Here is a 20,463-nt window from a genome sequence, read left to right on the forward strand (position 1 = left end):
ATAAGGTCATTGGTTAAAATTACTGTTAGAGTAACCACCAGGTGGCATCAGAGCACCACAATAAGAAACCATCCACCCCCATCAGACAATGAAGCACCAGCCAGTCAGTCAGTTGTTTGTTGTTTTATTGTTTTAGTCAAAACACACAATTTACCCATACTGGTTTTCACTTAGTGTATTATTTGTTCCATTACTTGATTCACCCTCCAGAAACTGAACACAAACTGACAGATTATTATTATCTGGAAGATGAAGATCAGAAGAAAGGCTCTCACACTGAGTGTGTGTGTGTGGTATCTTTGTGAGGACCAAAAAAAAAACGTAGGGGAGTGAGGCCATTTTGGGAAAGTGATTATATTTTATCTGGTCCTCACAAGTTTAAGGGGCTTTTTGGGGTTTAAGACATGTTTTAAGGGTTAGGGTTTGAGTTGTTTAGGTTAAGGTAAGGGGCTATCTAATAGGAATGCATTATGTCTATGAGTGTCCTCAGAAAGAAAGCTGCATGAAAATGTGTGCGTGCATGTGTGTGTGTGTGTATGATCTAAAGTCTCATCAGTGTGTGTCTGTGTGTGCGTTTTTTCATGCACTCTGTGCATATGTGTGCAGGCATTTGATCAACATCTTCGATTAGATGTCCACTTAACAAGTCAGATCCCCCACCGCCACCCGGGTGCCTTGGCCCCCATGGTAAAGGTCACTCTGAAGAGGTCAAAGGTGACCCCACACACACATGCACACATCCCACTGAGAGCCATCCTTCCTACTTTCTTCCCACCTCTCCTGTCCAGTCAGGATTTCTGCCCTCCATCTCTCCTTTTTTTCTTCCTTTCTGTTCTATTTGAAATTGATTGTCTTCTACCATCACAAAGACACTTGGTTCTGATTGATTGATTGATTGATTGGTAGGGGAAGAGGAAGAGAACATCGACACTGGGGCTTCCAGGGCTCTGAGGTCTGTCTTAAAGGTAAAAGCAAATGATGCCATTTTGATGCACTGGGAGAAATCATATTTCAGCTGCGCAGCTGTCTATTTGTTTAGGCTTCGAAAAAACAGCCAAACACCCAGGCCGATTGAATTTTGATTACACAAACTGAAACACGCAAACAAAACAGAGGAACTCACACCCACACTCACACTCACGCTTACATGATGAAACACGGGGTAAGTACACATACAAACATGGACGTGCGGAGACAATCTCCACACAAAGGGGGGTGTTTACACACACAGGTGATGAAGCTGATAACACGTACAAATACACGTTTTTATACAAATACACAAACAGCACATTAAAGACACAGAGCTAGAAAAGAACGCAAAGATTGTTTGGAAACCAAAACCAGTAGTTTCTTCCCCTGTTTCTCCCCCTCTCCTCCACCTGTAGAGGTACATTTCATCCTGCAGTTTATATACACTTATATAATATTCATGCATAAAAGAATTGCTCGTCACGCCCCTAATAACAGAGGTGCTTTGGTTGGATCTCTTTTTTTTACTGTGGGAATCACTTCAGCACACATAGGAGAATATCTTCAACACAAAATAAGCCCCAAAAAGTGATGCAAAACAGATGTTCTGTGTCCTTAATGTGTCCTTTTATTATCTCACTATCTGATCCATGTTTGTGTGATTTCTTCATCCCTTCTTTTATTTTGTCACATATCATGTGCCACCTTTTCCTTGTACTCTTCCTCCCCGTTCCCTCCTCTTCCTCCTCCTCCTCCTAGTTCTCTATTCACCACAAAAAGGACACGTGCAAACTGAAAGACAGTAACTTAAAGGATCTTAAACCATGAGACAACTTCTTTGTCGTACATGTACTCTCCCTTGAAGAAATACAAAGACAGAACAATCATTTTACTGTGACTTTAATGTCACTTTCATTGCTAAACATTGTCATTATTGTTTCACTACACACCCTTTACAATAAAGACTTGAGGTATATCAAGATGAATTGTCTACACATGCCTGCCTCGTTGCAACGCTACCCTGGACGGAGGGACCGCAGAGATGGTTTTGAATGGACGGGGGATGAAAAATGTAGGTTTTTCTGCATTGATGGCCTGTTGGTTGGGATTCAAATAGGTTTGTGAGCGAGAGCACGATCAGAGGGCTTTGTAAATTGCTATATGCACACACATGCACCTACACCCGAATTATAAATTACACAAAAATATCTCTGGTGGGAGTGTGTGTGCATGTGTGTGTCATGGAGGATGGACGTCTCACTCAGAGGAAAGTGCAAGAACAAAAAAACAAATGGTGGAAGTTAACATTCTTTGCCCCTCATTGAGTTAAAAAAAGTGCTCTTGAACAAAAGTAGCTGCTAAATGTCATTAGGAACCTCCAGTGTTGTGTGTATGTGTGTGTGTCAGTGTGTGTATATGTGTGTGTGTTGAGAGCAGTCCAACCCCTGGTTGAAGGAAAAAAGGCACTCAACTCTTCCCACATAACAAACACCCGTCAGTGTTTGCCATGCAACACGACTGCTCTGCTCGGTGTGTGTGTGTGTGTGTGTGTGTGTGTGCGTGTGCGTGCATATGCACGTAGATGCATAAGCCTGCACCTGTCATTTGAATGTGCATGTGTGTGTGTCTGCATCTGTGTAACTTCTGATTGTGTGCACATCCCAAGTCCAGTGTGACGTGGCAGGCTCGAAGTATCTTTGGTATTGACGGCTGCGTCACAGTCCACTCTATTCTAAAGAGGTAGCCAGCCACACACACACACACACAATTATTATAATGTGTGAACTTCAAACATCTGCAGTTTTCCCAATCTGGACTTTGGTAAAAGTTGTACATGACACCTCCAACAAGGAATCTGATATAGTGCACTAGCCGGATCCCAACCTATGGAGGTCCAGTCACTTGTTTCCTCCAAGTCTGATAACAAGCCACTCCCCCTTCTTCCATCTGTCTGCTTCTCCTCTCTAATATGATTATCTCCCGCTACAAGATGCTACACGAGTGGCTTTGCCCACAAATAAATAAATACATATATAGAATGAGGCTGTTTTCATGGCAACCAAAAAAAAAACACACCATCAGCAGAGGAATGCAGTGACAGTCCAAAGTTTACAGGTCAGAGAAGCGGTCCTTCACGTCCAGACGGTCCAGCTATCCCACCACACTGGTATTCACAAATATGCACTATGGTATCCCTTCATTGTCTGTGCATAGGATCAGTCTATAACATGTTGTTGATTCTTCTTTTTCTTTTGCTTTTTTCTCAATCTTTACATCTCGTCGACAAGGTGCTTCTTTACATAAAGTTTCAGCACAACATAGCACAATATGTCTATGGTACTAATATTACCCGCATCAATAGTAAGGAGGGAAAAACTATAAAGGAAAGACACAACAAGAGGTGAGTAGATAAATAGAGGATAGATAAAACAGAGAGATGAACTTAAAGATTATTTACAGTCATTGTCTCTGTGTATCATGTCAATCACATCAATGTTTTTGTTTTTTTCTGAGGTATGGAATAGGCTACACGCCTGATAGTGCTCCCAGTTTGAAGGTTGTAATGACACCATATGAGGCCATACACAGTGGGGTGGCCGACGGGGCAGGCTGCACCTGTTCTCTGATTATCAAAAAGAGGCAAACATCATTGGCACTCAGGATCCTATATTGTGACGTTTGAACCTCTGTGTTTGGCCACTAGAAAGGTGCAGACCCCGCCGCCGCCACCCCGACCACCCTTCACTCCATACACCGAGGGACAACACCTTCGAACGCGGGGAGTGTCGTCCCAGTTTGATTGTTCTCCTCTTAACCTGAAAATATCCTCTCATGAAGCTACACAGGCTACAGTCATGTAGCCACACAATACGTCTTAAGAAACAAACATTCAACTATGTATAAAAGGGTGGGATTTTCATGTTTGCTCATTTTTCAGTGTGTTTGATGTCTGCAGGTCAGCCTTGCACTAATGAGTGTTGTGGTATGTGTGTCCTAATACAAATCTACTTTGCAGGCTTTATTGTTTGATTGTTTGTTTGTTTGATTGTTTGATTGTTTGTTTTTTTAAAAAAGGCCTACTGGAGCTATAACTACAGCAACATGTTCTCATCCTGTGCAGGTGTGGCTTGAATGGACAGCAGGTGGCACTGTTCCTCTGCTGTGGAGCAGCTGGATCACTGCAGAGGAATCGCACCCTTTTAACACGCACAGCATGTGAACGTCGCACCCACACAACAACACACAAGCGCGCCGCCATGCAGAGCTGCAGGGTGGTATACGGTGAGCTGAGACCTGCTGGAAGCGTTTTACACACAAACACATCCCTTCAATCTACCACAGCGTCTGCTGTTGGAATGAGAAGTGGCTGATCGAGGCCCAGCAGACTTCTGCTCTCTGATTTCTAACTGATTTGTGAAGACCTAAGTGTGGCTGCTCAAGGTTTCCCTGCCTTTAAGCTGTCGGTTCCTTGTCATGAGTGATTATTTCGTGTGTTTACGTCAACAGGCAACTCTCCCTCCTCCTCCTCCATTTTCAAGGCTTAAACACTGACCCTCGGTGAGGTTCAGTGTGGATGGATTTTCTTTGGTTTTCAGGTGGATTTGTCAAGAGCCACATTTGAGGGCAACTCCCCTAAAGCTACAGGATCTTTGGTTTGAGAAGTCACATAATGAAACCCAGTCACATTCAGATTGATAACGATTAACGAGAGAGAATCTGATTCATCTGCTCAAGTCTTCAGCACAGTGAGCAGATGAATCAGAGGCTTCACACCCTTTATAGGTTCGAGTGGAAAACGTCCCCCTCCCCCATCCTCCATGCATGTGTCCAATGTCGCCAGCGCTAGGCTTTAGAAAACGTGGTTGCAGAGGAGGTACCAGGTTGGATCAGTGAGGCGTTGTTATTGTTGGTGCTGTGTCCGTGAGGAGTGTGTACGTGGCCGTGCGCCCCGTGCGCCCCGTGCTCCTCTGTGTCCCAGCGCTCCGGGCAGCGGCGGCGTGAGTTCATGAAGAAGTTGGAGACGGTGGAGAGCTCCAGGCCCAGCTGCTGAGAGATGGTGATCTGCATCTCTTTGGAGGGGCGGCGGTTCTCTCTGAAGATGGCTACCAAGGTGCGACGCTGCAGGTCGGTAAAGACCAGTCGCTGCTTCTTTGGCACCTGGTTCCGCTCTCGTCCTCGGTCTTCCTCCTTACGTTTACATGCTGGAGAGAGAAGGAGGGGAATAGACACGACAGAGCAGAGTTTATTCAAAATGCAGAATTGAGAGGAATGAAGTAAAAAGTCACATGGTGATTATGTGATTTGGACACAGTCTTAAGGGAAACTAAGCACAATTTAAAGGGCTGGTGGGAATGTTTGGGGAATTACTTTATATTCCATCCAAATATTATGTTATTCATTTCTTTACAAGTTCATGGTAATCATGAGTGTGTGTCATGAAAAGGAATTTTGGGGGTGAAAACAATGAAGTCACGTGGACATTTATCAAGTATGAGTGGGGAGGGAAGACAGATCATGAAAAAGAGAAGAACTATTTAAAATAACATTTTTGTTTTTTTACTGTGAAAGTCAAAAGCTAAGATATTCGATCATGGCTCCACTTTTATGAAATATTAATATTGAGACCACCTTGCAATCATGTAAGGACTCAGATAGATTTAATGCGTTTATTGTTTTTATTTTCTGTTATTATTATCAATTCGCTATGTTGAGCTATGTATTTAAAGCTCTTCCTTTATTTTGTATGTTTTTCAAAAACAACTATTATAGCTGCTGAACATCCTGAAATATTTCAAAAAATAGTATTGTTGTTGTTGTTTTAAAATGACTGCCAGCTATTGTGAATATTATACTAACTTATTGTCAGTAAAGAGGGAGGATTTAAAGGACGATTCAAGTTAAATTGTGAAACCAGTAGCCACCTGGGGAATAAGGAATCAATTTAAAAACGCATGGAAGGCCTGTGAAATGTTCATCAGTCATATAAAGTGGCTACAGTCAGTGGAGAGTGTTGATAATGGACTGCAACCTGTTCATATGAAGCATTAACTTTGCTCTAATGGAGAAAGAGGCTGCTGTGGATTAACTGTATCCACACAGTGAGCGTGGTAATAATGTGAAATGCTGACAGAGAAGTGGTCCGTGCCGTGCCGTGCCGGGCTGCATGCACCGTCAGTTGGCTCGGCTCTAGCTGTGGAGAATGGAGGGAGTCTGTTCTGTTCTGCTGCCCTAAAAAGCTGCAATGATCGATTTTCCGCGGTTTTCTCCCGAACACGTGGTCCAGTAATCAGGGCTCCCTTCCCCAGCCGATCGATCCCTATCGATCCACGAAACCAAGGTGTGTGTGAGAGAGCGTGTGCGCGTGTGTGTTTGGGAATATAGCTCAAGAGCGCGCGTTGTGACAGACAGACAGACAGACAGACAAACATAAATTGTTTATCTGTGGAAGAACAAAAGAGATGTGGAGGAAAAGAGAGGCAGTCTGAGGAGGAGGAGGACAAAAACCGTCTCTCAGACATGACACTGGGTTTTTTTTTTTAAAAATTGTTTTAAAATTGGATTATAAAACACTGAGACATGGGGCTATTTTCGTTCATGAAAGTGTTTGTGTGTGGAGGAAAAAAGGAATGAGATGAAGGGGGGACACGGAGGGATGGACGGAATACATGTGAAGGTGGTGTGTATGCAAATGATTGATGATTTTACAGCGGGTTTAGACAACAGCAGTAAACGGGTTTGACTGTGAGGCGGAGATCAATAGAAACGTGCACGTGTGCGCGCGCGTGCGTGCGTGTGTTTGAGTTGCCATTGTTCATGCTTTGTTACTGCAAGCAAAGCATAATTACAAGACGTTCTCCCCCCAGAAGATGCATGGAGGTGATGTGTTCTCTGTCCCCGTGTGCACGCGCAGAGCCTCCTCTGATACATCACTCCATCACTTCTCCACTTCTTCAACTCTTGATGTTTTTCTCAGTTGTTTTAATTTGCCCTCAGATTGATAGCCCCCCCATATTGATTGATCTGCACTTCAGAACCATTTCATGGAACGTTTATTCAATTGGTCGAGGCCCAGCCAAGCCAGAATCTCCTCGCGGCTCTCTAAGTGCTGTCTCAAACTAAACTCAATACTCCCTAATGTAATGACTGAATGCTAGTGCTAATATAGTGATAATTTAATATGTAATGCTTGTTTTCCAACAACTTGTGCTACCGGCCATTTTACAATGCCAACACCACTCTGCTTCTCCTCCATCAGCTGCACACGCAACTCTGCGAGGCAACACGTCCATGCACCTCCCTATAACCAAGTGACGGCAATTCAGTTAGCACGAGGCTGGTGTGTGGTCAGTACATATTTCTGATAATCAATACAGGTTCATATCTAATGGGACTCCTCTGGCTTCTGTGAACATCCCTTTTCCCCCACAGCAATGAATAGGAGCACCGGGGAGGAGGAGGAGAGGGAGCTGCTCATTACAGCATCCTCTCCTGAGACAAGCGCCACACTGAAGGCTATCTTTAGGCGCCTCATTACCAAATGAGCTTTTCTGAAGAGACAAGTGTGGACGCTCCACAATCTCGAGTGGTGCTTGCTCGTGTCACCTCTTCCATATGGGAACAGATCAACTGCCTTATTTGAACCTCTTGTGTGTGGAGTGGCTGTGCAGCAACTTCACTGTTTCACTGAAGTGGCTGCTGTAGTTTGGACTGAATTAGGGCAGCATGTGTGGATGTACTAATGGCACATGATAGGATTTATATTAAAATCACAATTTGAAACAGTATTTGCAATTATCTACCTTAAATGAAAAAAACAAAAAACTTTTTTTTCTAACTAACTAATAGATGCTGTAAATATTCTATATGTAGATTATAGAGATACATTTTAAATAGTGAAGTGACTTTAAAACGTTTTGGGTGTGTTTTTTTACACCAAACCAGCAGCTCTAGGATTTACAAGTGAAAGCAAATCGACACAAAATCTCTGCAAAAAATTTATTTCAGTATTTTTTTCCTTCTGAAACTTTTCATATTTCCTCATAATTTCAACAAACTCTCTTTAATTTGAAGATAAAGCATTTATATATATATAATTATATATAATATAAATGTTTGTTATTATTTCATGTTTGCATAGTTGAAATAAACTTATAACTAACTAAGATTAAGAATAAGCATGTAAATGTTGTGTAACTTGAGTGCATAATCTAAACTCTCTGAGTGAAACGTCAGTGTGTGTGTGTGTGTGTGTGTGTGTGTGTGTGTGTGTGTGTGTGTATGTGTGTGGTGGATGGGGGGTGGGGGATGTAGGGGGGGTGCAGACGGTGAACTAACCGCACCGTGCTGCTGCTAGTCGACGCCTGGACGGACGGATGAGATCGGGCTTTGTGTGCGGTGAGACGGGCCCTCTCCCGCCCTGGACGGACTACTGCAGGCGAGAAACAGTTTGGCGTCAATCACACCTCTCAGATGTACGTTTATTGATTATATTGATCATATTATAGGCCTATTCATTGCTGGGAAGTAAAATGCTCGAGTGCCTTCCCCTCTTCCCTTCCTCCTCCTCCTCCTCCTCCTCCACCATCACCATCCTCCTCCTCACAAACAGCAGCAGTGAAACCAAACCGTCCATTCACTCTTTAAAATACTCTCCATTGATTAGGATTGGATTATTTGAAAGCTTTCGTTTATTTGTCGATGTAAAGCCTGTGTTGTCTTGTCTGCAGGAGTGATCGACAGCTTTACAGCCTGTCACATATCGGTTTACAGTCTATAAAATGTCAGCTCGTCTTGTGCTACTTTAGTTTTGTTTTTTGGTTTTCTTTTTTCATTTCATTTTTTTTTCTTTATTTACTCCAAAACAAGTCAGAGCTCTCAGCTCGGTCTATATCAAATAGCTGAAGTGAATACGATGAAAATGTCGATGAAAACGAAACAAACAAAATGACAGAAAAGTAAGAAGAGTGTTTTTGACATCATTTTGCTGAGAGATATTTTTCCAAAACGCTCACGAACGTGTTATAGAATGTTTTTTTCCCCTTCAGACTGGTTCGGTCGATATAAAGCTCTTTATAGTTTTATATTCGGCGTCTTTGCTGTGGCACACTGTGTTCTATTGAAGCCCTAGGAGTCTTTTAAATGTTGTTGTTTTTTCCTTTTATTTTTCCAAATTATTATTTTTATCTTCCTTTCAAACACTTTTGTTTGCCTGGAACATAAAGAAAAACCTGTAAACTATCTTTTGAAAAAAAATCTTCATTCAAAATACCAAACTACAGATGTTTAAATATAAAATTGAGTATCCATAATAATATGAACTTGATATCTAATAATATTAGTTTTTCACTGAGGTGATTTATAGTTTTATATTTTATGTCGTTTTTCTTTTTCATAAAGAACTATTTTCTTTTTTAAAAAACCAAATAGGAAATATGATGATCAAATGTTATGGTCTGTTAAAATAAACCCTGATAGTATAAAAACGCAGCCTCTCACTCACAGTAAAATAACCTACAAAGTGTAATACTTAATCTAATCACTGTGCAATACTTTCTCCTATTGGGCACAATAAAGTTACATTTGAAAAGTTATATTTTACCCATTCCTATTCAGAAAAAATGGCACTTGTTTTTGTCTGGTGTTTTCACCTTTAACACCCACTACTGCTGATGTGTGAACTCAGAGAAAGCTTCTGGTCTGTTCAGCACCAGGAGAAGGTTTCATCTCCAATTTAAGAGCTTTTTATTATTATTAAATATATATAAAAAAACAACATTGCTACTTCTTGTGTATTGGATTAATGATTTCAATGACCCATGGAGGCAAAATGATAAGCACATTCAACAACTGTGAGCAGCAGGTTCATATATTTCCTCCTCCTACACCTCATGTAAGTCATTTTTAAAACAGATCCTATCCATAAAACATGTGGTGATTGTTACAATGAGGGCTTTATTGTTATCAAGTGCCACACATGTCTATGTTTGTGGCACTTAATAACAACAAATATCTCATCTAACCAAATATCATTTGAAATATTTAACCCACTTTTGTTTTACAGTATGTTTGAGGGAGATCTTGTTGTAAAGTATTGACTCATATCTACTGAGTGTCACAACATTTACAGCAACCATGGCTACATATACAAAATGTGTCCTGTCTCGTCCAAAGGCAGAGAGAGATGACCAGAGAGCAGCAATGAAATCAGGGTGGAAGGTAAAGGATCTGCTTTGCTGCTGCTGGTACAGAGCCAGGAGAGACAGAGGAGGGAGGAGAGAGAGAGAGAGAGAGAGAGAGAGAGAGAGAGAGAGAGAGAAAGCAGAAGAGAGGAAATCAATACCGATTCAGAACGAGTCAGATAAGCCTGAACAATGTATAGTGCAGACACACTCTATAACCCAGTCACACACACATATGTGCATGTGCAAGCACTCTCTCTCTCTCCCACACACACACACGCACAGAGTGAAGTGTTTGCATGCCTCCATAAAGGCACATTACAATACCCATAAAGCATAGCAACCTTTAAAATCAAATGACATCACAACCTTGGGTTGCTTTAAGGATTTGCTGACATGAGCAGAAAGCACTCATTACTACAACTCAATAAGCTCCTGGATGCTCCGATGCTCTTTGTCTACTGTAAGATGTTTCCCATGTTTGTGTGTCAGCCTCCACGGGCCAATTTCATGGGAAATATTAAAATCCCCTAAATAAACTGTGTTTTCTGTCTTCTTAAATCTGTCCAAGTGTGAGTTTTCAGTAATTGATGTTGTCTTCTTTTGCCAGGTGTTTTGCATGTAAACAGTGCTCCTCAGAACCACTTACATGCCCCTGTGCTGTGGTGTTTAGGCAATGATACGACTGTGTGGTCCTCAGGCGTTAACCACAGATCTGACTTTGCTTACTTAGAATATGCTGTTACAAGCGCCAGCTCTCTGCCTCTCTCTTTCTTCCTCCTCTCCTGCTCCCTTATACTTATCAATTATTAAGGTCGGTATTGATCCTTTCACTACCCTGCCTCTATCTGGCTGTTCACACAAAGCCAAAACCTGCCTGCCCTCGTTCAATCAATGACATCTCCCGGCTCCTCCAGCTCCTTTTTCCACATGTCAGTTTTGCTTTTCTCGCCTTTGCACTTAAGCAGGGCCAACTGAAGTTTTGTACGTCCCAATTTGGTCCATTTGAAATCTTCAGGAAAATATGAGAAAAGGCAGACCGGATATGAATCTTTCATGGCACAAGCAAGTTTGCTGGACATTAAAGATGGAGCTGGTGAGAGAGGAAGGAGGAAGGAGAGCATGGGAAATGGCTGTGTGCATTGTTTGATTCCATGCTCTCATTCTCTCTTCATCCTCCTCCAGTCTGTGATTCATCTTTTGTTTTGTTTTTGTTCTGTGACACAGTAGCAAAGCAACCTGGCTGCCTGTTGCCAGGTTAACAAAAGATTGGTGATATTATTTTCACATGCTGCAGAAAGAGAGAGAAAGAAAGAGAGAGAAAGAGGGAGAAAGGGGGTTGGTGAGGGGAAACAGCCATATTGATCTCCTATGTGCAAAGCCAGGCAAACACTGAAAGGACAGAGCTACACTATTAATGATACTCACAGCCTCAGCCACTCATCCCTATCTATCTATCTATCTATCTATCTATCTATCTATCTATCTATCTATCTATCTATCTATCTATCTATCTATCTATCTATCTATCCATACATACATATACAGTAGTTTTTTTTCACCAGTGTAATGAGTGTAAATCTGGCTCATTTTCCATTAATCTATCATATCACCATATGTATGTGTGTGTGTTTGTGTGCGTGTCTGTCTGTCTGTCTGTCTGTCTGTCTGTCGGTCTGTCTGTGTGTGTGTGTCTCTGTCTGTGTGTGTCTGTGTGTGTGTTGTCAACGTCAAAACTCAAACATTCTCTGTGTTTTTCTTGTCCCTGTTTCCAATCCCCATCCCAGCTGCAATCAATATTTCATCAGAAGTGTTCATGCAGCTTAACGTTGCTTTGAAACAGATCCAGGTATCATATTGGCTGGAGTTGCACCCGGATTTACAATAATACAGACCTCAGCTACTCCTCTTTTATTTCGGTTTGGGTTTTTTTTTATTATTTTTTTTAATAAACAATCTGTTTGCTTATTCTTATTTACAGCTATTGCATCCTGATGTAAGCCATTTAAACTGTGATGGGTTTTTTTTTTGTGGCCACTGCTTTGCTCACATATGTGCACTAACAACACAGTGGATGGCGTGTCTGTGCTGCGTAACAAAAAAAAAAGAAGAAGAAGAACACACTAATGAGTTTGAGCGAAATACTCTGTCTAAATTTAGAGCTTTTACATCAGAGTGCTAAATGAAAAGCCGGGGGAGGCCGTGCGGTTATTGCGTCTTTCAGCCCCCGATACGAGTATTGATCCGTGTGCCACATTTAAAAGGGAGAGTGGGAACTGGCGTATTGATCAGGCAGCCTGGGGTCACCCCGCTTCCCGCGCGCAACTGGTTGGCCCTGTCGTGGCGAACACAGAGAGTGGGGGCATCGGGGGAGGGCAACTGTCTCCAGGTTCACGCAAATGTAAACAAAAGAAAACATTTATATACTTGAGATTTAAATGAACAACATTCACACCTATCATCTTCTTATGACCAGTAAATAAGTTATTTGTCTCAGTTTTTCGGAAATACGCTTAGTTTCAGTGGTGGAGCTGGTGGTGGAGCTGTCCATGGTGCTGAAACTTTTAGGCCTACGCAACTTTGGTGTGTCTGTTTATAGTTTGAAAAGTGACGGTGGGAGGGAGGGGGTGATGGCTGACAAACTAAAGGCCGATTATGTGTAATGTGAAAATAATAATGCTAAAAAGAGTAAGTAAATCTTACCCGCCAGTCGGAGAGCAGACATCCGCTGAAACTCTGGCTCCTGCAGCCACTTCCACATCCTCCTGAAGGTCTCTCGGCCTGATTTGAGCTTACTCCAGGGTTTGGGGTTCCGGAGCAGGTCAGAGAGGGTTCCCTGCGACCGGCTCAAGATCCTCTGGGCGAATATGGCCTGCGGGATGGAGTAGCGCTTTAACTCGGCAGTAATTCTCTGAGCCACTTCCTTTGTGTTGATTTCCTCCGCTTGAATGTTCGACCCAGCTACTCCATGTCCGCCGCCTGCGTGGCCGTGCCTCTCCCGCTCCCCGAGCATCACCGCGCCATTCGCCTGGGAGTGGAGGTGAGTGTGCGGGTGGTGGTGCATGCCGTTGAGGTTGGAGATCATGCCGTGACCGTGACCCCCTAAACTCCGCACCAAGTGCTCCTGGTCACTTCGGGATAGCATGGATGCGTGGGACTCGAACCCTGACACCGGAGAGAGCATTTTGGCGTCGTTGGAGAGGTGCGCACTCGGACCGTACGCTGAAAGCGGCTGCTGAGAGTTGTGCAAAGAGCCCAGTCCGCTGGACAGCGGCGAGAGCGAACCGTGGCCCATCCCGGACACAGACATCTCTTTGGGGTAGTGACTGTAGAGATTGCCCATGGACGCGAGCCCCCGGTGGTCGTCCCGCATCAGCGTGAAGCTGCCGCTCACGTTCCCGGCAGAGAGTCGTTGGTGTGCGGCGGCAGCGTGATGGTGTGAGTGCGGGTGGTGAAACTTATCCGACACGGTGGATATGGGAGGTAGATGCTGCAGAGGGGTCAGGGTGGTGTACGTGTTGCTGAGGCTCATCCCGCTTTCGCACATGCTGATGGACTGGTGCAGGTGACCGGACAGTGAAGACGGGTCTGTCCGATAGTCCCCGCCGGAGCCCTCCAGGAGCGAGGCCATGCCGGTGACCATGGCTGACCGCGAGCCAGGGTCGTGTGAGACCAGATTCCGTGGAGTGGAGCTGGGGGACGGAGATGGCCGCGCGTGCGGGGAGCTCATGAGGTCTCTCGCCTGAGAGTGCGCGGAGGAGACGCTGTGAATGTTCTCCATGGTGAGCTCCATGGCTGAGGCGATATGATTCCCTCGCTGTCCCTCCCTCCCCACCCTCTCCCCTGTCTCTCCTGTCTTTCACTCTCACTCAGCGCCGTGCGCGCTCTATCCCTCGCTCTCGCTCTCACCCTCTAACCCTGCTGTAGGAGCAATAAAATTACCTTCAAACACCAATCCATTGATTCAGATCCGCGGATCAATCCAACGTGGCGTAGAAAGAAGGTTCTGTTAATCCAGAACCGGAGAACTCCGTGCTGCGTCTGGTGCGTTCATGTGCAGGATGGAGCTCTGACTCTCCAGGGCGACATCTCATCTGTGGACCAACAGCGCTTCCACTCAGAGCTGAGCTGAACTGAGCCACGTGTCAGAGACATTGGGAGCGCGCCTCTGTGTATTTAAAATGTGGCGCGGGTACGAGCAGAGGTTGAATAGTCTCCCTCACTGGGATGTAATCGCAGGTTAGAGGAGATGAAAAACTCTCACATCGAATATTTCCCAGTTTAAGTTTAAGATTTATTTAAATTTTGTTTAAAAAAATATAAAATGAAATAAAGCTACTTCAAGGAGTGGCGTTTTTATCTGAGCGCGTGTGTGACAGAAACAGACAGGTGATGATGGCGTAATGCGGATTTTGCTTAAAAAATCTCACAGTATCCGTTTGCGGACACAGGAGTTCCTTTCGAGATAAACTTTGTTTTCCCACGGACTGTATGTTTTTGCATTCATGCGCTTAGTGATAAACCTGATCGAAGTATTGACTGACAGAGATTAATGACGTGGCGCATGCAGGGTGGAAGGTGGGGGGAGGATGGTGGTGGGGGTCCACAAAGTAAGTTGGGATCCTAACGCTGCAGGAGAGAGAACAACACGTTTGGTTTGGTTGAAGTTCACCGAGACGAACCTCTATTTGATTTACACTAAATATAGAACACACACAGTGATATTCTGTTAATTATATTTTAATGAACACAGTAATAACAAGGTGATTAGACTGCTGCCTGAATCAAATTGTCTTTTATTTAGTTTTGTCATCATATACTGTAGGTTTGGACACAATAAATTAGAAGCAGACATCTTATGAGGCAGGTTTTTTTTTTCAAACCTAATACATTTGGACAATTGCAAATGTAAAAGATAAATTAGTGAATACATAAATGTTCTAACAATGATTCTATTGGCACTTACTATTATTTGAAAATAAATTTTTAGTCAGTCAAAAAATGATGGACACGTTTTAAACTCACTGTCCGTGTGTGTGTGTGCGCGCGTGAATCTCTAAAACACTTGTCAATAGTCTGTTCGCCTTTTTGATTTTAACGGATCTTTAAAAGGTTCTGGACGATTTAATTTGCTGCGCAGGACAAATAAGGAGATCAATCGAAACGAAAAAGGCCTTTAAAAAATGCATTCGTTCATTTAACCTTAACAAATGCTCTTATGCTGCAGAGAAAAATGCAGATTATTTCCTTACCTCAAAGTGGACCTGACAAACAGATGAAAACAGAGTGTTGATAATAATCCGTTCAGGTCATTTATTTCTTGAACATACGACAGAAATATTTTTTATATGTATAAATGTTTTTTTTAAGAATGAAATTATGACTATAACATACACAGTTTACTATCCACGCCTTCTTAAATTTAAAAGGATTAATACCAAGAAACGAACACACCCACACACACACACACACACACACAGTCGCACGTGTGTTCTGGGGCCTCTTCAGATAAAATGGACCCACAACAAAAAAACGCAGCTTTTCCATTTTTATTTTCCAGATTTTATTCAAAAATTTAATGTATTTAATTTAAAAAAAATCCCCTGCAGTGTCACGTGGGCCTCATCATTTCAGTTGAGAATAAACCGCCACAAATGAAAGAGGAAAAGGCCGTGTCCATATCAACTGTTGTTTCAGGATGTCATAAAGCTCCGTGATTAAGCTGTTTCCACTAAAGTTCAACATTGATCGCGCGCCTTCGATATATTGATCATCGATCACTTCATTCTCACTCGCCGCTGTTTCCTAAACAGAGGCATTTGTGTGAGATCGTTTCGCCGGTTATAGGCGTTGACCTGTAGCACGTGACTTACGGACTGAATGACGCCACAAATAAGATGAGGAAAAATAATAAATGTCATGTGTTTTGTTTTATTGTCTAAAAAGAAAAATCTCCAATCTACTCACTCCTCCTCCTCTTTGAAATTGGGCTAATAGTGATGTCAGTGTTTGTAATTGAGCTTCTGACGTCGATGTAGTTTATGTGCAAGGGATTCATTCGATTATAATAAAGAAAACAAAAGGATCTTCTCGTATATTATTGTATACTATATACGAAATATGTTTTAATCTGTGCGTGTGTGACAATAGTGTGTGTTTTAATACAACAATAACAAAGTCTTTAGCAGATGGCAAACATGTTGATTAGTGTTAAAGGAAAAACAAATCTGATGTATTCAGAGCCCTGTATTATTATTATTTGTAATTGTTTGTTCTTGGACAAGTCACTGCTAAAAAGTGGAATAGTTATATTGACCACAAAACAGAGTTCACTCACAAGTGAAACCATGAGACAAAATAGAATTGAATATCCATGATATCCATCTCCATGCATGCTGCACTAAATCAGCTTATAATAATAATAAAAACATAATTTTGGTATTTGTTTTCAACTGTGAACAAAGTATGAAATAAATGTTCAATATTTATTTAATGTGAACAAAACATGAATCAAGTATGCATTACTTTTCACCATTGAGTATTTTTATGAATATGTATAATAATGATTGTTTTTTTTTCTTTTAATCAACTAAAAATATTTTACAGCAATATGACTTATAATATAATTTTGTTTTTGTCCCTGGTGGTTTTAATCTAATCTGATTCAAAATATTGAATTTAATAAGCAGCATCGGATTTTCTACTTATTTATTTATTTGTTTATCTTATTTTACCATTTACAATGAAGTGATGGGGATCTGCCTTGGGTATATAGAGAGTTAACTGGATTTACTTCATAATTATGACGCAAAAAAATAAATAAATAAATAAAAACATTCTGAATATGTAATCAATGTATCACTGGCCTTTTCTAAATGAAGTAAAACATGTTACGCTTAATTTCAATGCAATCTAATGGTATAGGAATATTCCATCCTGACTAAAAAGACACATGTAAAATGTTGTTTTGACTAACACAAACCCTTCATCTCTACATGTTTGAATAAACACACCATGTGATTACACGTAAATGTCTCCACAACTATACTCTACATTTATACCGAGGATCCAGACTATGCGATGTCCCTGTCATTGATCTCCTGTGTGGGATTTTAAGTCAACAACGATGGCACTGGAGTCTGAAATGATAACAAGATAAAAGATCTGAAGACCGTGTTTTCACTCATATAGCTGCGAGTCCTTTGTTCAGCGTTTCACCATGCGCAGTACGCGAGGGTGACATTTTCACTAATCATATCTCTTTATCAACTGAAAATGCACAGTAGTACAACTTCTCCAGCATCCATATCCTCTCAGGCACTGGTTGCTAAGTAACAGAAGGAGAGATGAATTGAGACAGAATAGTCAATCAATTCTCCGGTGAGGTGCGTGTGTGTGTGTGTGTGTGTGTACTGTACATATCTGCAAGTGTGTTCTGAAAGCTAAATGAAGGGAATGCAAGTATAGGAAATGACCCTTTATTTTCAACAGTGAACTCTCCCCGCAAAGTCCATTATGGTTTAAGTTGATCACAGACTCACTTGAACTCAGCTGAACCACTTCACATTGAGATATATCATCTTGAACTCATTTTATACCCACAGGTCAAAGGTCATTCCACTCCTCTTGGAGGGATTATCTGCTTTTCATCACATCATTCAGTGCATTTAAAGGCTTATAAGAGGAAACTCTTATCTTCCCCATACAGAGGCACAGCAACAGATTGTAAGTCAACCAGGGCTACTGGGGGGGGGGGAAATGTGTGCTGCCTGAACCCAAAAGGGATCCATTGGACTTCATTCACTCAGCCTGGATTGACACATGGAAAAGAGGGACAGTTGAGACTTCTGAACTGTGTGTGTGTGGACAGTGTGCTCCTGAACACAACAACATTTTCCATCTCTTTTCTGAACTGTTGATTTCACTTCATATAAATATGAAAAATCACTAATGACGACAGTTGTGTGTGTGTGTGTGTGTGTGTGTGTGTGTGTGTGTGAGTACCTGGTATTACTTATGTTGTGGGGACCTAAATCAGTTACATTATGGGGACTTGTCTCCATATGGGGACCAAAAAACAAATCAAACATACATTACTACATTTTAAGGAAGGGGTGTCAAACATAAGGCCCGGGGGCCAGAACCGGCCCGCCAGAGGGTCCAATCCGGCCCACAGGATGAATTTGTTAAAATTTCACACTACAATTACAATCTAAACGTAATGTCAAATGCAATATTTTTCACTTCCAGATACCTGTGACTAAATGTTTGTGCCTTTATAGATCCAGTGTGATGTGTAAATAGTAAATGTTGGCATGATATTGAAATTGCACTTATATTTCTCAAGAAATGTCATGTTTTGTAAAAATGAAGTTCTTGTTGGTCATAGGTTATTATGCTATTATTTGACTGGTCCGGCCCACTTGAGATCAAATTGTGCTGTATGTGGCCCCTGAACAAAAATGAGTTTGACACCCCTGTTTTAAGGTGAAGACATGTGTCTGAGTTAGGTTAGGTTAAGATTAGGGTCAGGGTTAGGATTAGGCCAGTAGTAATTATGGTTAGGGTTAGAGTAAATCTGCAGGAAATTAATGTCAATGCAATGTCCTCTGAAGTCATGGAAACCAGTGTGTGTGTGTGTGTGTGTGGGTGTGGGTGTGGGTGTGTGTGCGCGCGTGTGTGTATGTATATAAGAATAAGCCAGATTCTCCCTCTCTGGCTTATTCTTCCTCTGCAGAGAGTAAAGGACAGATGATGTTATGGATTATACACTGATACAAACATACTTATGTATTCTACATTTCTGCCAACAAGCCCTCCTTATTGTTACACATGCCCTTTAATCACAGTTATATTGTGAACATGGACAGAGGAAGGTTCTCAGTCTTCCAGGTCACTGTATCTTTTATGCCCCTTTCACACTAAAATAAACAGGATTTTCAAACCTGGACGAAGCCACTAAATTCCAATTTACAGCAGTTGATCTCTTATGTTTTTCTCACCCTTGTGTCACCAAGTCAGAAACAAAACAAGTGGGAATTATGAATTATTCTAGATTGCATACATTATTTCAGCCCTGTAGAGACTGGCATGTAGTTTCTTATCACATCAGCAACATCCACACAGCGCGCTCCTCTTTGTCTCGTGAAACAAAGCAGTTTCAAGCGAAACAAAATCATTTCATGTATATTTTACAGGATAGATCCATCAAACTGACGGCTCACAAAAGTGCAAATCACTAAAATCACATGGGAGGAAAAAACCACAGTTCTCCGTGATTGTGGTTTTGTTTACTTCAGTTGCCCTTTTAAAAAAGTTTTAAAAAGTAATGATTGCTATACAAACATTAATACTAATGATTATGCTTGTTGTAGCGCTGGAAGTGCACCTCTGGCAAAAATAGAACAGACGAAGAAATAAATGAACATGTTCCCCTGGTTCTCACCCAGTCATTTGGCTCTTAAACACCTTTCCTCTGTTTTTTTGTTGTTGTTTTCACCAGTGAGAATAGGGTGTACATACAGTGTAAATATAGGCAAATGGACTTGGATGAATTCAGCTGAAGATGTTTCATCTCTCATCCAAGAGGCTTGAAGTCCAGTTGCCTATACTGTATATCGACACTGTTGAAGACATGGCCAGGTGTAAAAAAAATGCTCAGACACATCATTTCTCTCGCTTTGTTTTTCCTTTCACTTTCACTCTGTGAAAATATGTGAAAGTTTAGTTTCCGAAAGCTTCGCCAACATTTCTACCACGAGCTTCCCCGTGCTTAGACTATAACCCAAAAAAAACTGGCGTCTAAAAGACAAATAAAAATGCATCGTGAACTCCGCGTTTGCTTCCCCTCAGGTCTCCTCCAGCAGTAGGCAGAGAAATATGCTGGTTTCATACGCTCAATCGATTTTGCCTTCGAACAAAGACAGACAGAGAGATGGAGGCAGGGGAGCAGAGGAGTGAGAGAAATGAGAGATAGATGAAGAGCACTTGCCACAATTGTAAACATTCTTGTTTCATCTGCTGCAAGGCTACACAGATTCCGTTTGGCAATTATTGACAACATGAAAAGAAGACATGAGAATGTGGATTGAATATCAGGAAAAGTTAAATGTTCTGTGTGTGTGTGTGTGTGTTTACTACAGAGAGGGGAAAACACTCATCCACCTAGCTTTGCACTCCAAATTGAGAAAAAGCTATGTTTACCCTGTGAATAAGTGTGAAACAGATCAACAGAGCGAGAGACGGAAGCAGAGAGCAACAGGGAGGAAGAAAGAGAGGGAGAGGGAGAGAGAGTTGGGCTGGTGTTAAGGTGATT

The 20,463-nt window shown here is 42.0% G+C and overlaps 1 protein-coding gene across 3 annotated transcripts; it reads right to left on the reverse strand.

Annotated features, from left to right (window-relative positions):
* Nucleotides 1-4,772: 4,772 nt before the first annotated feature.
* onecut3b (one cut homeobox 3b) lies at nt 4,773-13,947 on the reverse strand. Of its 3 annotated transcripts, none has more exons than XM_044030883.1 (3): nt 12,852-13,947; nt 8,310-8,398; nt 5,007-5,171 (listed from the first exon to the last, which is right to left on the reverse strand). In XM_044030883.1, exons 1-3 carry the CDS (start codon nt 13,939-13,941, stop codon nt 5,073-5,075), a joined length of 1,278 nt encoding a protein of 425 aa, XP_043886818.1. In that variant the 5' UTR covers nt 13,942-13,947; the 3' UTR covers nt 5,007-5,072. The 3 variants fall into 3 exon arrangements, with proteins under 3 accessions (XP_043886738.1, XP_043886818.1, XP_043886891.1); XM_044030956.1 differs by having other exon boundaries at nt 5,115-5,171; nt 8,305-8,398; XM_044030803.1 differs by lacking the exon at nt 8,310-8,398 and having other exon boundaries at nt 4,773-5,171.
* Between the last annotated feature and the right edge of the window lie 6,516 nt (nt 13,948-20,463).

Source organism: Solea senegalensis, linkage group LG1 (assembly GCF_019176455.1).
Source record: "Solea senegalensis isolate Sse05_10M linkage group LG1, IFAPA_SoseM_1, whole genome shotgun sequence".
Taxonomy (NCBI): domain Eukaryota; kingdom Metazoa; phylum Chordata; class Actinopteri; order Pleuronectiformes; family Soleidae; genus Solea; species Solea senegalensis.